Here is a 17,470-nt window from a genome sequence, read left to right on the forward strand (position 1 = left end):
ACACTCTTCAGTGCCTCACAAACACAAGGTGGCCTTCCCCACATGGCAGTGGAAAGTGCTGTCAAGTCACAACAGACCTACGGTGAACTCACAGAGTTTCCAAGGCTAGAGATGTTCAGAGTTGGTTTGTCTTTGCTTCCCTTCACGTCAGAACATGGGGATTCCTCAGAGGTCTCTTGTCCAAATACTAGCCAGGGCCAACCTACTTGGCTTCTGAGATCTTTTGAGTTCAGGCCAGTCTGGGCTATCCAGGCAGGGTCAGATTAACAATAAGGCCAAGTAGGCACTGGCCTACGGGCCCCAACGACTTTAGGGGCCCCGGGCTGGCTTTCTCCCCCCCCCCCCCCATTTCCTCCCCTGCATGCAACCTTCCCAGCCTGCATACACAGCCAGCAACTGAGTCATTCTTTGCCCGACTCGCCTGGTGTGGCTGCTGCTGGCATCATCGCCAAGTCTGCCTCTCTCTGCCTCTCCCCCACAGCTTTGTCAAAGGGGCTTTTGGGAATGTGGCTGCAGTGGGAGCCACAGGGGGCAGGGTGGGCGCTCCAACTCTGAGATAATTTGCAAGGGGGCTCGCGAAATTTTGACTGCCTAGGGGCCTCCACAGGTTTTAATCTGGCACTATATCCAGGTCAGAGTTTTCCTCTACATTCCTTACGCTAATTCCTCCAGGGAGAGTTAGTTTGGTGTCGTGGTTAAGTGTGCGGACTCTTATCTGGGAGAACCAGGTTTGATTTCCCACTCCTCCACTTGCAGCTGCTGGAATGGCCTTGGGTCAGCCAGAGCTCTGACAGAGGTTGTCCTTGAAAGGGCAGCTGCTGTGAGAGTCCCCACCCACCTCACAGGGTGTCTGTTGTCGGGGAGGAAGATAAAGGAGACTGTGAGCTGCTCTGAGTGGAGGGCGGGATATAAATCCAATATCATCATCATAGTGCAGAATCCGAGATCCACTCATCCATCCTCTGTACAGTTCACAGAATGGCATGGTTGACAGTAACCCCAACAATGGGAAAGGAAAGGTCCCCTGTGCAAGCACCAGTCGTTTCCGACTCTGGGGTGATGTTGCTTTCACAACTTTTTCATGGCAGACTTTTTACGGGTTGGTTTGCCATTGCCTTCCCCGGTCATCTACACTCCCCCCCCCCCCAGCAAGCTGGGTACTCATTTTACTGACCTCGGAAGGATGGAAGGCTGAGTCACCCTCGAGCCGGCTACTTGAAAACCCAGCTTCCACCGGGGATCAAACTCAGGTCGTGAGCAGAGCTTAGGACCGCAGTACCGCAGCTTTAACACTCTGTGCCACGGGACTCTTCACCCCAACAATGACTGGCTACCAAATCCAACCAAAATAAGTAAACTCTTACCTTTCCTCAGACATATCCCAGAGGAAGAAATACTTGTTATGTTCAAGGATATTTCTACTTGTCCTTCAAATAATGTGTGAATCAAGGAGGGAAAGGCAGGGGAACAAGCTCCACCTTCTTAAAAACCCTCTGTTTTAGCTCCTCCCGCTGCTCTTCAACCCCTGCTCCCAAACACCTCAGAACACCTTTCATGGTCTTGTTTTTGACAGGTAGTTTACCTGCAAAAGCATCCCTGTTTAGAGCAAATGGATACACCCAGTCAGAAGGTTTTCCAAAGATGCTGCTTGAATTTCTCTCCCAGCAGCAGACCATTTCTCCTGCTGCAGGCTAAAGATGCAATATGTAAGCAAACTGCTTGAAAAAGCAGCAGAGACACTGGTGCTAGGTGAGTCAGGGTTTATGAAGCATTTGCACGACAGACGGCAGAGTGCCTGGGAATCTTTAAGCTGTTTTCAGTTCACACTGCAAGCTGGGTGAGACCGACAGCTTCTGACTCCTACTTAATTGCACTGAAGTGATAAAAACGAGTCTATATTCTCATGAGTGTTTTGTTCTTGTTGTTGTTCCTGTTACCAAAACCCAACAGCAAAACCAGAAATGTGCAGGGTGTTTTTTGAGCAGGAACACACAGGAACTCTGTTCCGTCTGGCTTGGTGTCAGGGGGTGTGGCCTAATATGTAAATGAGTCCCTGCTGGGCTTTTTCTGCAAAAAAGGCCTTGCGCGAAGCAATGGTGCCATCAGGGGGTGTGGCCTAATATGCAAATAAGTTCCTGCTGGGCTCTTTCTTTAAAAAAAAGCCCTGGAAACTTGTAACAACTCTCTTTTGAAAGATGGAGTAATGAAAGGGACCCTTCTCCCTCTGGTGCTGGGCTTACCCGGCACAACCTCCCTCAGGGAACAAGAATCAAGTGAGATTTAAGGTGAACAGCACCAGACAACAGTGACGCACCAATGAATAGGATTATTCTCTTCCCTGACAAACACCAGTGAGGTGTAGTGGTTAAGAGCAGGGAACTCTAATCTGGAGAACCGGGTTTGATTCCCCACTCCTCCACATGAAGCCTGATGGGTGACCTTGGGCCTGCCTGCTCTTGCAGATTTCTCTCAGCCTCATCTACCTCAAAAGGTGGCTGTTGTGGGAGAGAGAAAGGGAAGGCGGTGGTAAGCCACTTTGCTAACTCCTTAAGTTAGCAAAAGGCAAGGTATAAAAAACAACACTACTTCTTCTGTCCTTAGCCAGGGAAGTCTGTGCACCAGCCTGTTTATTCTCCACAGTGTGACAAAGGAATATTCACAAGGGCCTTGTTTTGTTCTGGACTGGAACCTGCCCTCCTGCCACTCCTCCCAGCTAACTGCCACTCCTCCCACCTAACTGCCAGCCGAGAATGTGCAGAAATTTTGTTCATTGCTTCCCTTCCCTGATCTTGACCTTCACAAATCAAGGAGACCAAGGCAGGCTTCACCATTCCTTCTGGGACAGACATTCTCTCCTCCCCCAGGCCCAGCAAGACCGACACACACACACACACACCTCAGCCCATTCAGAAAAGATCCCAGTCTGGTTCCTGATGGCCATTTAATTTGAATTCCCCCCCCCCATCCCTCCTCTGTGGATTTCTCTGCCAAAGTTCAATGCTTGTATACCATTTCCTGTGGCCATGGTCCTGATGAAGCCTAACACTGTCTCCGAAGGGAGACACTTGGCTGAAAAGTTCCCTCAGCCTGTGTATGACCAGATCTCCAAAGTAGCGGGGCAGGACTCCTGAGGTGTGGTAAAGAGATTCTGACAGGAAGGAGTATCTAAGCAAAGCAAGTCCCTGGAGGGAAAGGAGATAGGCAGGTAATCAGCTGGCTAAAGAGAGAATATACCTGGGCTTGTAACACCAGGGAATCTGGAGAGAGCAATCAAAGGAACACAGAGCCAGAGACTAGATGGCCTTCCTCTGTTAGGCATATCTAGTCTACAGAGATCTATGTTTAAAAGAGGAGAAGGTGGGCCATGAATAGGGCAGAGAGCCAAATCATACCTCACCCAATAGCTTCTAAAACAGTAGCTATGGGGCCTGTCACAAGAAGGGAGGGCTAGATGTCCCAGGTACTCCTGAAATTCAAGCACAGCTTTCAAGCAGTTCTGTCACAGCCCCCCACCTGAGTATGATAAATACAATCTTCATTTTGGCTCATCAATGATTTAAATTCCCCTGTGGCTTGAGGACACCTGAAAGTTCTGGAACAAACGGCGCACATCATCCCTTCAGGCAGGACTTAAGATCACTTTACTTGCTTGGAGGCTGCAATCATAGGTTGGAACTAGCACAAAGCCACGCATCACACAAGTGTAATCTGTGGCCAAGTTAGTTCACAGTGTTGTGTCATTTGCCATGTGTATGCATAAGGGGAAGAACCTTCTTAACACGTTGGGTTTCTTGTTGACCTTAACAGGTCTTCTGTCCTTTGGCAGGAAAATAAAACTTTCCATCACCACCCTCCACTTTAAGTCCTGCAAAATAAAGTTGCAACTGATGCATTTGCTAACTTGATGCCCCTAGGGCATTCCTGTACTCTGCACAGATATTTTTAATTAGCATTCAGTTATGACTGATCACTCCAGCGCTTTCATGATAAGCTCTTTGCAGGGTTCCAAGAGCATGACTCTTTTTCTGGTCACAACCTGAGGCTTTCTAGACCCCGGGGGAGGAGACGGATTACACTGATTGCATCCAAATATACATCCAGATTTTTACTTACTTCTTTTTGCTCAGACTTGTTTATCGAACCATGCCAGATATCAAGTGTGTTTTTGCAAAAGCATAATGAAATCTAGAAAGTGAGCCATTTGGGCATAAGAAATACTATGTAAGACCAAACAACAACAACAACAAATCACTGTCTAATTGAAGTGTGCCAATTTTCAGTTTACATATTTTTGCTTGCAGGGGGAATCAAACTACACAGCAGTGTGTGTGCCCAGGCATTTTAGTCCAATTATCACATCTGTGCCCTGTAATTTCTCCCAGGAATAAACAAGAATCATCCCTTTTATAATCCTTACAACAACTCTGTGCAGTGAATAAAGTGAAGAAACAGTGATACACTGCGAGACCTGAACTCAGATCTGACTCTCTACCCGCAATCCTGCAGTGGCTCTTAAGTGCCTTGTTTAACAGTTCTGAAATATATCTCAACATGATCTGGGAGACCTAGGTTTGAATCCCCCCTCTGTCACAGAAACTGATGAGGCGACCTTGGGCCATTCACTCTCTCTCCCAGACTCTCTCCCTTACAGGTTTCCTGTGAAGGTAAAATGGAAGAGAGAAGGATGCAAACTGCTTTGGATCTGAACTGGATAGAATGGGAGGGCATAGCACTTGCACATGTAACGGGGTGGTGGTGAAATCCTGGCTCCATTTAAGTCACCCTGGGATAGCCCAACTATTTCTATCCAGCAAATGTCAGCTAATCTCCTTGTACTACTTTTGAAAGAAGCGGGTGGGGGAGAGACTACTTTGATTGTGGCCCAGGCAGCCCAGCCACCCAAGGCAAAAAGTTTTACCTCCCTGTGTTAGTGAGGGGCCCTTTCCAAACTCCTCTTCCCAGCTACATACTTAGACATCTACTGACCAAAGCTGTACACCGCCTGTCTTATTGTACAGCATAAGCTGAAAACAAACAAGGTTTTGATAAACATACGGCAAAATATAACCATCGACTCAGAAAGGATACATGTTGAAAACTCCATAGCAAACTGGAGTCTTGTTATAATTCCAAAAAGCGCTAATCCAGGGTTAAACCTCTTTTGAAAAGCAAAAATGAGGACCTATTTCCCGACTACTTCAAACAAGTGCTCACTACGACAAATCTCATATGCAACCCCAAAAGAGGCCACTTCCATCAGTTTTTTTAAAAAAACAAGGGCCCCAAAGAGTAGGGACAAAAAACCCCCCCAGAAGACATGTTCTCTAAAAAGAGGACATCTGGGAACCCTACCAACCCAAACAGCAGTTGGCATTACTCTAGAGTAAGTGTCTGGATGTTAGCATCGCGCCGGTCTAGGGTACCAGATGCAAGCGTTTCAGATAATACAAAAAAGAAAAAACCAACCCCGTGAAGACAATAAGGAATAAAAACCAATCTATAAAACAGGGCGGCTAACAATAACATAACGTCAAGCTTGCATCTCTCTCTTCTACGTCTGGAACAGCTGCAAAAAGTCTTTCTGAAAGACACTTCGGGGAACTTTTGTTTCGACCTTCCGGAGGCTGAAAAAGCCCAGACGCCTCTTCGCCGTCCTCTCTGTAGTCTTCAACGTTCACCGTAGCCGACTGGCTTGTTAAAAAATGTGCAAACGCTGCTGACTCCCCCAGCACGCGCTGCCATCCCAGCAAAACAACCCAAAACTTTTTCACAAACCAGCTCCTTCCCTTACCTTGTACTTCATCCTTGCCAGCTCGGAGGTCCCCTTCGTGAAATCAGTCCGAACGCCTCCTGACCGCGCGGGCTTCACCCTCCATTGAATCCTTCCCTCCCCTTAAAAAAAGAAAATGAAAATAAAGCCGCGCGAGATCGCTGCAGGTTTTGCAAACCCGAAAAGGGTCAAGACTCCGCGCGGCTGAGCTCCCAGCAGCTCTGAGCGCATTTGTCGAGCGAGCCACCCGCTCGGCGCTGAGCTCATCTGCATAGCGGCCGGCGATTGGCTCTGAGAGCTAGACGCGCTGGGCAACGAGGTAAAAGCCTCGCCCCGCAGGAATGAGCGAGTCCCATAACGCCAGTTCCTAGCGGCGGGGCAAGACACAGAACCCGCGTGGAGTTGTTTTCTGCCCCTCCGCCCTCCGGTTCGGGTTGATTCTCCCCCGCCCCGTAGCTCTCTAACGAGACTCGAAGTGAGACCTGCCAGTGTGGCTTCCTGTGATCTGACACCGGATTCATAGCAACCATTGCAAAACTTCTCTCCTCTCTCAGTGCTTATGTGCTGGAGCGGGGGGGGGGGGTGTTCTGTCTGTATTCAACTTTTTTTTTTTAAACTAGTTTGTTATCTGTTGTGGTTCTTGAGGGTTCTTCCCCCTCCTTATTTGCAATGGTGTTTTTCGGGTCACGCTCCAATTTTTATAAAAGTCTGCCGAAGACAAATTGTCTTCAATAATTTCTCCTATTTTTCAAAATAGAAAATTATCTATATAGAAAATTATAGGGTGTCTGGTGTGGGGGGGAGATAAAGGAGATTGTGACCACTCTGAGATTCAGAGTATAGGGCAGGATATAAATCCAATATCATCAACTTCTTCTTCTATATTTCTGCAAACTTGGGGCATTGTTCAGGTTTGTAGCATGGTCTGTCTTGTCCGTTCATGGGTCCAATTGCTGGATTTAAGTATCCTCAGATTTGGCTGAGTTTGCTGTTAAAATGTCTCATATAGACTAACATAGTATGTTCAATGCATTCCCCTGCCAAACATTTCCTGTAGCTGTCTATATTGTTCTGAAGTTGTCTTCTTACAGAAGCCTGGCAGACTTTTTTTGCAGAAACCTGCCTAGTCTCTTCTGTAGCTATAATTGATCTGAATGAACAATCTCAGGCTAGAGATGCAACGATAGCCTCGTTTTAAACCCAGAGGTAACATTACAACAGACTTATTTATGGCACTTCACACGTAATGACATAGACATTAATCTGCTATTCTGACTTATATTGCCTCCTTGTTGATGCAGCCCAGTTAACATAAACTAACAGTCACCAGACCCCAAATTGTGATTCTTTTAATCTGCTAACAAACATTTCCATGATTTTGCATACTAATTCTCTGCCCACTTTCTCTATATTTAGGACTGTTTGCCATTCCATCCTAATGTCTGATGAAGTGTGCTTCTAGCACACGAAAGCTTACATTCTGAATAAAACTTCGTTGGACTTAAAGGTGAAACTTGACTCCGACTTTGTTCTATTGCTTCAGACCAACACGGCTGCCCACTTGGATCTAGCCTCTTCTGCAGGTGGACAACTTCTGTGTAACCCTGAATCACACTGAGCTGCTCACAGCCAGAAGGAATGACCGAACTGGAACTTGATTGGAATGTGGTCACATGAGAACAATATGTTGTGCAGAGAGGGCAGTTTCCTTTTATCAGTGGTTGCTTTGGGGGTCATTTGTAAGGAAAGGCAGCGCACAAGTTCCCATTAGGAGATGCAATCTTTCATGTAGAGTCAGACACTTATCAGATCATACAGGGCCTTAAAGGTTGATAACAATGATGTAAATTGGACTTGGAAGCAAATGGGTAGTCGATGAAACTGCTGCATGATGGGAACAGTTCAGTGATAGGAGCGACATGTTCCCACCTTCGGGCTCTTACCACGAAGTGGGGAACTGTGTTCAGTACCAACTAAAGCTTCCAGAACATTTTCCATGCAGAAGGCGTTGCAGTAATCCAGCCTTGAAGTTACAAACACAGTGCACTTCAATCAGTGGAATATCAGGCTGTATGCCCAAATCATTGCATACCTCACTCGTTATGTTGTAATAATTGTGCACAACTATGACTATGGTGGTTGCAATGACAGTCCAATATCCAACAATATGTGGAAGAACAACTACTTTCTATTTAAGTGCAAGTGAAAAAAACAGACTCTTCACTAAAGAGCACAACAATCCACAATTTTTGTCATATGTGCAATAGCTTGCCAATATGTACACAATGTAATTTGTTAATGGTCAAGATTGTTTCAGGTTACTGCTTACAAATTTAGTGCATTAATTTCTTGTAGGGATTTTATAACAGTTGAAGCGAATCCTAAAGTAGCACTTCTTCCGTACTTTATAGTCCATCTTTTATTAGAACAGTATTTTATTTCACTAGAAAATTAGATTAGTCAGTTTTATTAGAAAGGTCGGATAAAAAAACTCAATCTGTAGTTAATGCCAATGTGATGATATTCTCTGCCTAGAGACTTTCAACTAATGTTATTTACTACATAACGACATTACACATGTTAAGTGTACTTTTATCTTTTTTAGCTTCCTTACCATTTTGCTTTATTCTATTTCACTTCTATTTTATTCCCTTCTTAATGTCAGTGTCGTGTTCTGTTTGTTTCTTCTTTCTTTGCTTATTTGTGTGTTTGTTCTCACTCTTTATCCTTTATTTCCTACTTTATATGTGTATTAGACTTATTATGAGCCAGCATTAACAAGTTTTTTTAATTATTGTTGTTAAACTATACAGTACGTCTGTGAGCCCTTAAATGATTATGGTCAGTGATTGCAGACTTTGACGGGATGTGAAGTTACTTCTAAAGTTAAATATCTTGGCTTAGAAATAACTATGAAAAATATTGATTTGTTTAAAAATAATTATGAAAAGTTATGCTGCAAGATGGACAAAGACTTGATGAAATGGAATAGACTTAACTTGTCTTTGCTGGGCAGGATTGCTGCAATTAAGATGAACATCTTGCCAAGAATAATGTATTTGTTCCAAACTATTCCGATTGTGAAAGATAGCAAACAATTCAATAAATGGCAAAGGAAGATTTCTGACTTTGTATGGGCTGGAAAGAAACCAAGGATTAAAATTAAGATTTTAACAGATGCCAAAGAAAGAGGTGGTTTTCAGCTTCTGGACTTAAGATTGTATCATGATGCAGTTTGCTTGACATGGATTAAAGCTTGAATAATGCTGTTAGATAAAAAACTTTTATGGTTAGAAGCTCATGGGAATAAATTCGGCTGGCACGCGTATTTGTACTATGGGAAAAATAGGATGGATGGTTTTTTTTCTCACCACTATATTAGAAATAGTATATTAAATACTTGGATAAAATATAAGAAATATGGTGATGAGAGGAAGCCGCTCTGCATAGTGCCAGCAGAAGTAATAAAAATAACAGCTGAATCTGATGAAGAAAGAGCGATGTCATACAATCAAGTGCTAAAGATTCAAGGTGATAAAGTTGAATTAAAGTCTGCAGAAGAGCTAAGTAACAAATATGACTGGTTTCAAATGCAACAAATAAAAAGTTTGATGGAAAACGATATTAAGTCGGATGGAATTAGACTTGAGCAAACAGAACTGGAAAGGGTTTTGCTTGGAGACAATGAAAAATTAATATCGAAAGTATATAAATTATTATTGAAATGGTCTACTGAAGAAGAAGTAGTAAAATCTCAAATGGTCAAATGGGCAATCAATGTGAACAGAGAGATTCAAATGGATACTTGGAAGTACCTTTGGAAGAACTCGATGAAGATATCAACATGTCAGAATATTAAAGAGAACTGTTTTAAGATGATGTATAGGTGGTATATGACTCCAAAAAAATTGGCAAAGATGAGTAAACAGATGTCGGATAGATGTTGGAAATGTAAAAATCATAAGGGTTCTTTTTTTCATATGTGGTGGACTTGTGAAAAAACGAAAAACTTTTGGCGGATGATACAACAAAAAATCTCCAAAATTTTGGGTTATGGTTTCAAGAAAGTTGCAGAGACGTTTCTGCTAGGATTACAAATAGAAAAATTTCCTAAAGAAGATAGGACTTTAATTTGGTGTTTGCTCTCAGCTGCTAGGACACTGTATACACAGTTGTGGAAGCAAGAAAAAATACCAGAGAAATGAGATTGGATTGTGAAAGTTTTATCGTGGAGTGAGATGGATAAGTTAACAAGAACTTTAAGAGATTATGATTTAGACTTTAAACACGTTTAAAGGATATATAGGATATTAAAGGATATATAGAGCAAGAGTGGAACGTAAAAAGACATTGGACAATTTTTTAGTATGAATGAGAAGAGAAAGACATTGAACTTTGATTAGCTAGGGGTAGCTTTATAATTGAACTTAAATATATAACTTCGGGGGAAGTCTAGTAATGGAGGGAGGGGGGATTGAAAATATCATATGGGGTAGAGATAGAAAGGATATAATTAAATATTGTAACCATATGTTATTAATAAATTGTTTAAAACCCAATGATTATGGTCAGTGGAAAAAAATTAGAAGTTATGTAGAAGAGGAATGGAAAGTAAAAGGGCATTGGATAATTTTTGATAATGATTAAACTTTAAAAGAAAGAAGAATAAGAAGAAGATATTGGATTTATATCCCGCCCTCCACTCCGAAGAGTCTCAGAGCGCCTCACAATCTCCTTTACCTTCCTCCCCCACAACAAACACCCTGTGAGGTGGGTGGGGCTGGAGAGGGCTCTCACAGCAGCTGTCCTTTCAAGGACAACCTCTGCCAGAGCTATGGCTGACCCAAGGCCATGCTAGCAGGTGCAAGTGGAGGAGTGGGGAATCAAACCCGGTTCTCCCAGATAAGAGTCCGCACACTTAACCACTACACCAAACTGGCTCTCCAGAATATTAATTTTAGTTCTTAGGAATTAAAGGTACCTTTTAATGTTAGTATTTTGAGAAAATAACACTGGCGGGGGTCAAGTAACGGGGGGAGGGGTGATTAGAAAGAAGCATATGGGATAGATGAAAAGAAGTTATTAATGGAAATTGTTACCATACGTTATCAATAAAATTGTTTAAAACAATGATTATGGTCATATGGATACAGCACATGTCTTTTAAAATTTGATTTTGTTATATTTGGATTTTCTGTACATGTATTTCTTATTATCAATAAAGCTTTTTTTTTAAAAAAAGTGCCAACGCTTTTTTTTTTTTTTTTAAAGTGTGCCATGATCAAGGCAAAAGAAGATACAACAGAGGTTTAGGGTATGTTTTCTAAAGTTCTGTAAAAGTGAAGTTTCCCAAAAGAGATGCTCATGATGCTATGAATGGAGTCAGTTTGGTGGAGCAGGGGGAACACTTATATCAGGAATAGAATTCAACCTCATCCAATACATGTTAATTCTCTCAGTGGACATTTTTGTGGCAGAGATACTTTCCTGGCTTCTCACGGGCCCATAGCCTGTTTGTGGAGAGCATGTGGAAGAAAACACGACGACTTTTGTGGAGAGAAACTGTGCACAGCTTTTATAAGATGCAAATGAAGGAGCAAATGAAGGACCAATCCTGCACCGAACGACCTGCCTGTGGTCCAATGAACCCACCCCGCTGCCCTGCCTGCTAAGGGGAAACCATACATGGGTGTTGGCAGCTATGTGTTCCCTTGCTCCACTCAAAGAAAGTGTGTATTCCCTTGCTCCACTCAAAGCTTACAATCTCCTTTACCTTCCTCCCACACAACAGACACCCTTTGAGGTAGGTGGGGCTGTGAGAGCTCTCACAGCAACTGCCCTTTCAAGGACAACTCTGTGAGAGCTATGGCTGACCCAAGGCCATTCCAGCAGCTGCAAGTGGAGGAGTGGGGAATCAAACCCGGTTCTCCCAGTATCTGCTGATGCTGTGGAGCCAAGTGCCCATGCCACTCTTGGAAAGGTGAACCCCATCAGCCCTGAATGGGGCCATTTTCAGGAAGGAAATGTTCCAGTGCTCAACGACTTGACTACTCGAAGGCTCAATGAGTTTTCCAGCTGTTTTACAAACCTCCTTTCTGGCCAAATCCACCCAATCTCATGCCATGGCTCTCCACCGTTCATGACACTAGAAGCTCAGACTAGGCTTTGTGTTTGGAAGATGTGAAGCGAAGATCTGGAGGTCCAAAGTTACAGAGTGCAGCAGTGCCACACCTTTTTGAGCAGGTAAATAATTTCCCCCTAGTTGAATAATGCTAGTGTTGGACGGGCTGTGGTAGAAAACTTGGTTGGAGATGGTGTCTAAGAGGGGAGACCACAGCATTCCTCTTCTACCCAACCAGGTGACTTGCAACTGATCACCGAGCCCCAAAGCATCTCCCCAGCCAGAAGAGGAAGCGTATTTCCCAGCCAAGAAGACAACACCATGACCGATAATCCAAGTAGATTTCTGATGCCCTGGGGCGGCTAAATAAGAAGACATCTTAGAAAACTCATCTAGACTGAGGATATATGTAGGCTAGATATGCTGAGGAATGCCAATGGCCGAGGGCCCTGATCTTTTCAGGAGGCAGATCCATGTCTGAAGCTACAGTGGCAGTGCTTACGTGGAATGAATGGATGCTATAGGTGGCACCCAGTGATCCCTCGAAGCTGAGTTAGTGTGAGCTAGCTCACAGTTTTTTAGCCTCCAGCTGGGGAAAAATGGCCCCAGAGCAAACTAATTTATGCAGCAGCTCACAACTCTAATGCCAGTAGCTCACGAAGTAGAATTTTTGCTCACAGGACTCCACAGCTTAGAGGGAGCATTGGTGGCAGCAGGGCTTTTCTGCAGAAAAAGCCCAGCAGGGATCATTTGCATATTAGGCCACACCCCCTGACATCACCCATTATTTCACACAGGACGTTTTTGTAGAACCCCCCCCAGCAGGAACTCATTTGCATATTTGTTCCTGCTCAAAAAAAGCCCTGGGTGGCAGAAGAAAGGCCCAGGGCTAAGAGGCATTTGAGCAGTACTCAGGCAACCTAGAGTCTAGAAAGGCAGGAATCATCCATGTGAATTAGAGCAGACATGGCTTCTGCATCGTGAGCCCGCCCCACACTGACCCCATCCCCGGGGCTGGCCCTGGGTGATGTGGACAGCTAGTTCAGGGGCTGCTGCCAAAGCATGCTGAGATGAGCCTGCAGAGATACCACGTGGATGGCAAGCAGCGGCAGCTATTGTCCTGGACTCCCTCCCGGACCAGGCTGCAAATATGGCAACTGGAAAGTCAGGGCTGATGCTTCTTTATGGTACAATCCTCTCCCTGCTGCCTTAACTATCGACTACAGGGGCAGCACTGGGCTCCCCCTCTTCCCTCCCTGCTGCTCTCAGCTTCCCAGAAAAATGAGGTGCTTCCATAATACTCCAACCATTATCTCTACCAGGGCTTCTTTTGTAGAAGAAGCCCAGCAGGAACTCATTTGCATATTAGGCCATGCCCTTTGACATCACTATTGTTTCCCACGGGGCCTTTTGGTAGAAAAAAGCCCAGCAGGAACTCATTTGCATATTAGGCCACCCCCTCCCCCAATGTCAAGCCAGCTGGAACTGCATTTCTTTGCATTCCTGCTAAAAAAAGCCCTAATCTCTGCAATCCAAAAATCCAAGGTACATTTTTCATGGGAAAAGCATATATTTACATGTTGATCAGGGACTGGCCTTGATTTAAATGACTCAAAAACTTTTAACTTACCATTTAAAAAAAAAACACTATGACCAGATTGAAAAAGCCATCTGGGTTCATGTGGGGGCAGGACAGAAATGAATCAAAGGCGAGATGCTATAGCCATTATTTATAACTGGGCCTCTTTCTTAGCTTTAGATGATTCCTGGCCAGACATTCACTATCTTGACTGGAAGGAACTCCAGCCAGACAAAATCATTTGGATGAAACACCCTCCGGTCTGATTCTCAAAGCATTCCGCTGGTGTGAGCCCCACTGGCTGTAAATTTGTTTCTTTTATTCTGACCAACTTGGACCTTCCCCAGGATTTCTAAGGCACAGATGCACTCGGACTGCTTCCAGTGGTCTAAAAATGAACAGTAGGCTGTATTCTGTTACCAGATTACTATACAAGGATTCTATTTCAGGGTAAGATATGGCTGGTCCTTCTGGGACCATAGAGAGGGATTCATCTCAGTCCATGCCTCCCTCTACCTCCTTCTTTAAACAAGTGACCATATTCCTGCCTTCTTTGGCTAACCATCTAAAATATCTGAAGTAAAATATCCAGGTCTTTTTTTTTTTTTTTAGAAAAAGCCCAGCAGAAACTCACTTGCATAATAGGCCACACCCCCGGACAACACTATTGTTTTGCACAAGGCTTTTTTGGCAGAAAAAGCCCAGCAGGAACTAATTTGCATATTAGGCCACTCCCCCTGATGCCACCATTGTTTCAGCAGGAACGCATTTGCATATTAGGCCATGACCCCTGATACCAAGCCAGCTGGAACTGTGTTCCTGTGTGTTCCTGCTCAAACCCCCCCCCCCCCCCCAAAAAAAATATCAATTAACACATACACAGATGATAAAGCATTTCTAGTATGCCTTCTCATGCCTGCTCCCATTTCTTTCTGTGGTTTATCTGCACTACAGGTTGCCAGCCTCCAGGTAGTCAATATAAACAGGGAAGAATCGCGGGGAGATAGCAAGCAAAAAAACACCGTGATCAAATTATGCAAACACCCAGAACCAATAATGCCAAATTAATATATAGTGACATCCACATATCTCATTAATACAACATTTTCATAGGGAAAGTAATTCATATCATGAAATCTCCAGCATCTGAGCACATACAAATATTCATAAGAAAATTGATTCTAACAATAAAGTGCTTAATGCAAAGGAGTGCTTGTATCTAAAAGGAGGTAGACCTTGTGGAGTCTTCTTGAAATGGACATTTTGAAATCAATACACTTTTGAGGTGAGATGTAGCAAAAGCAATCAGGGGCTGTAATGACAGAATAATATCTATCAGACTTCATGGAAAGCCATCATTCAAATGTATGTCCCAAATAGTGATGCAGAAGAGGAAGAAATGGCAAGCTTTTATGCAAGTGCCCAGGAAGAGGAGGTGGTGGCGGCCACAAGCATAGCCACCTTCAAGAGGGGGTTAGATAAAAATATGGAGCAGAGGTAGACTGGAATGCAAAATTGAGAAACGAAGTAGAGTCAAATCTTGTTGGAAAATTGGAGCTAGGAGCACAAAATGAAGCAGGAAGCCATTCATAGAATTCTGTGAAGACAACAGTTGTTGATAGTCAATATATTTTAGGGAAGTGAACAGGCAGTTATATATGTGGACATCACAGAAAGCTAATACAGAAATCAAATGGATTGCATAATGGAGAAGCTCTGTTATGTCTGCTAAAACTAGACCAGCTAAAACTAGACCATGGTGCAGCAGACCATGAATTCTTAATATCAAAAATTAGAATAAAGTTGTAGAAAAATATCAAAACATTAACAGCGCCAAAATACAATCTAAACAACATTCCTGAAGAGCTTAACGAGCATGTAAAGAATAGACTGGCATTACTAAATTTAAATGAACATGAATGGAAAGAAGTATGGGGTGAAAACAGAGATATTATCAAGGAAGAATACGCAAAGACTATTCCTGTAGCCAAAAAGCCTCATTGTATAACTGATGAAACTCTTCAAATTGCTAAAGACAAATTAGAACCAAAAGTAAAAGGTGACAATCAGAAGTCTAAATGCATTGTTCAGTGACTGCCACAGAGAAATAAAGAGAACTATTATATCAGTCAGTGTAAATAATTTTTTTTAAAGGTAAAGGTAATTCCCTGTGCAAGCACCAATCATTTCTGACTTTGGGGTGACAAAAGAGAACAACAAAAACTGAAAAAGAGATCTGTTCCATATGATCCACGAAATCGAGGGGAAATTGAAAGCATGATTAGGCAAGATGAAAGATAAATATGGAAATACATTAACCGGACAGGAAAAAAATAAAGAAAACATGGGAACAACACACTGAAGAACTATACAGAAAAGATGAAAGGATGATAGATTCCTTCCAAGAAGAATATTTTGAAGTACCCACAGTTTTAGAACATGAAATAAAAACTACACTGAAAACAACTGGGGAAAAACATATCACCAGGTACAGATGGGATATCAATTGAGCTATTTCAAGCCACAGAAACAGAGTCCATTAAAATCTTAAACAAGAATATGCCAACAAATATGGAAAACAAAACAATGGCCCATAGACTGGAAACACTCAATTTGCATTCCAGTTCCAAAAAAAAGGAGGTGTCAAAGATTACAGCAGCATCGATTCAACCGTTAAATTACTTTCTCACAAGAGGGAAGTGATGCTCAAAAGCTTACAATGAAGACTGCTATCATATATGGAATGAGAAATGCCAGATGTTCAAGCTGAAAGAGGCACTAGAGATCATATTGCAAATTTACATTGGTTACTGGGTGGAATGTATGAGAGAATTTCAGAAGAAAATCAGCTTGCATTTCATAGATTTCAGCACAATTTTTACTGTGAATCAAGAAAAGCGAAGACTGATCTTAAAAGAAATGGGTATGCCACAACATCTTATTGTTTTCTGTGCAATCTTCACTCTGACAACAGGCTACTGTTAGGACAGAATATGGAGAAATAGGACAGTTTCCAGTTGGCAAAGGAGACAGAAAAGAATGCATTTTATCTCCTTGTCCCTTCAATCTAAATGCAGAGTATATCATACACAAAACTGGATTGGATTTAGATGAAGGTAGAGTGTGAGAGAAGGTAGAATGTATGGCTGTGAGAGCTGGACCATAAGGAAGATCAGAAGAATAGATGCTTTTGAGATGGAGAATAATCTTGAGAGTGCTGGAGAATAATCTTGAGAGTCCCTTGGACTGCAAGAAGATCCAATCAGTCAGTCCTAAGGGAAATCAACCCAGACTGTTCCCTGGAAAGTCAGATGCTGAAGCTGAAGCTCAAATACTTTGGCCACCAAATGAGAAGGAAGCGCTCACTGGAGAAGATCTTGATGCTGGGAAAGGCAGAAGGCAAAAGAAGAAGGGGACAGCAAAAGATAAAATGGCTGGATAGTGTTATTGATGTAACAAACACGAATTTGAGCAGACTTTGGAGGATGGTGGAAGACAGGAGGGCCTGGCATGACTTTGTCCATGGGGTCGCAAAGAGTTGGACTAGACTGTGCGACTGAACAACAAAAAAGAGTGAAAATTGGTGGAAGGAGCATTGACAATTTGAGATATGCAGATGACAGCACATTACTGGCAGAAAACAGTGAAGACTTGAAACAACTTCTGGTGAAGGTTAAAGCAGAAAGTGCGAAAGCAGGATTACAACTGAACATCAACAACACAAGTAATAACTACTTGGGAATGACATAACTTTCAGGCTGAAAATGAAGACATTTAAATTGTTAAAGATTTCCTATTACTTGGCTCCCGGGCTTTTTTTGTAGCAGGAGCTCCTTTGCATATTAGGCCACACACCCCTGATGTAGCCAATCCTCCAAGAGCTTACAGGGCTCTTAGTACAGGGCCTACTGTAAGCTCCAGGAGGACTGGCTACATCAGTGGGGTGTGGCCTAATAGGCAAAGGAGTTTCTGCTTACAAAAACAGCCCTGCTTGGCTCCA

The 17,470-nt window shown here is 43.1% G+C and overlaps 1 protein-coding gene and 1 long non-coding RNA gene across 2 annotated transcripts in view; both read right to left on the bottom strand.

The window, feature by feature from the left end:
- Positions 1–6,010, bottom strand: part of NEDD9 (neural precursor cell expressed, developmentally down-regulated 9) — a 72,348-nt gene extending 66,338 nt beyond the window's left edge. The window contains exon 1 of the mRNA XM_060244212.1: positions 5,792–6,010. Coding sequence (XP_060100195.1) covers positions 5,792–5,803 — 12 coding nt within the window. The 5' untranslated portion in view covers positions 5,804–6,010. The remainder of the gene's footprint in view (positions 1–5,791) is intronic.
- The window catches only part of LOC132574764 (uncharacterized), a 272,751-nt gene that overhangs the window by 227,479 nt on the left and 27,802 nt on the right, over positions 1–17,470 (bottom strand). The window lies entirely within an intron of this gene.

Source organism: Heteronotia binoei, chromosome 7, assembly GCF_032191835.1.
Source record: "Heteronotia binoei isolate CCM8104 ecotype False Entrance Well chromosome 7, APGP_CSIRO_Hbin_v1, whole genome shotgun sequence".
Taxonomy (NCBI): domain Eukaryota; kingdom Metazoa; phylum Chordata; class Lepidosauria; order Squamata; family Gekkonidae; genus Heteronotia; species Heteronotia binoei.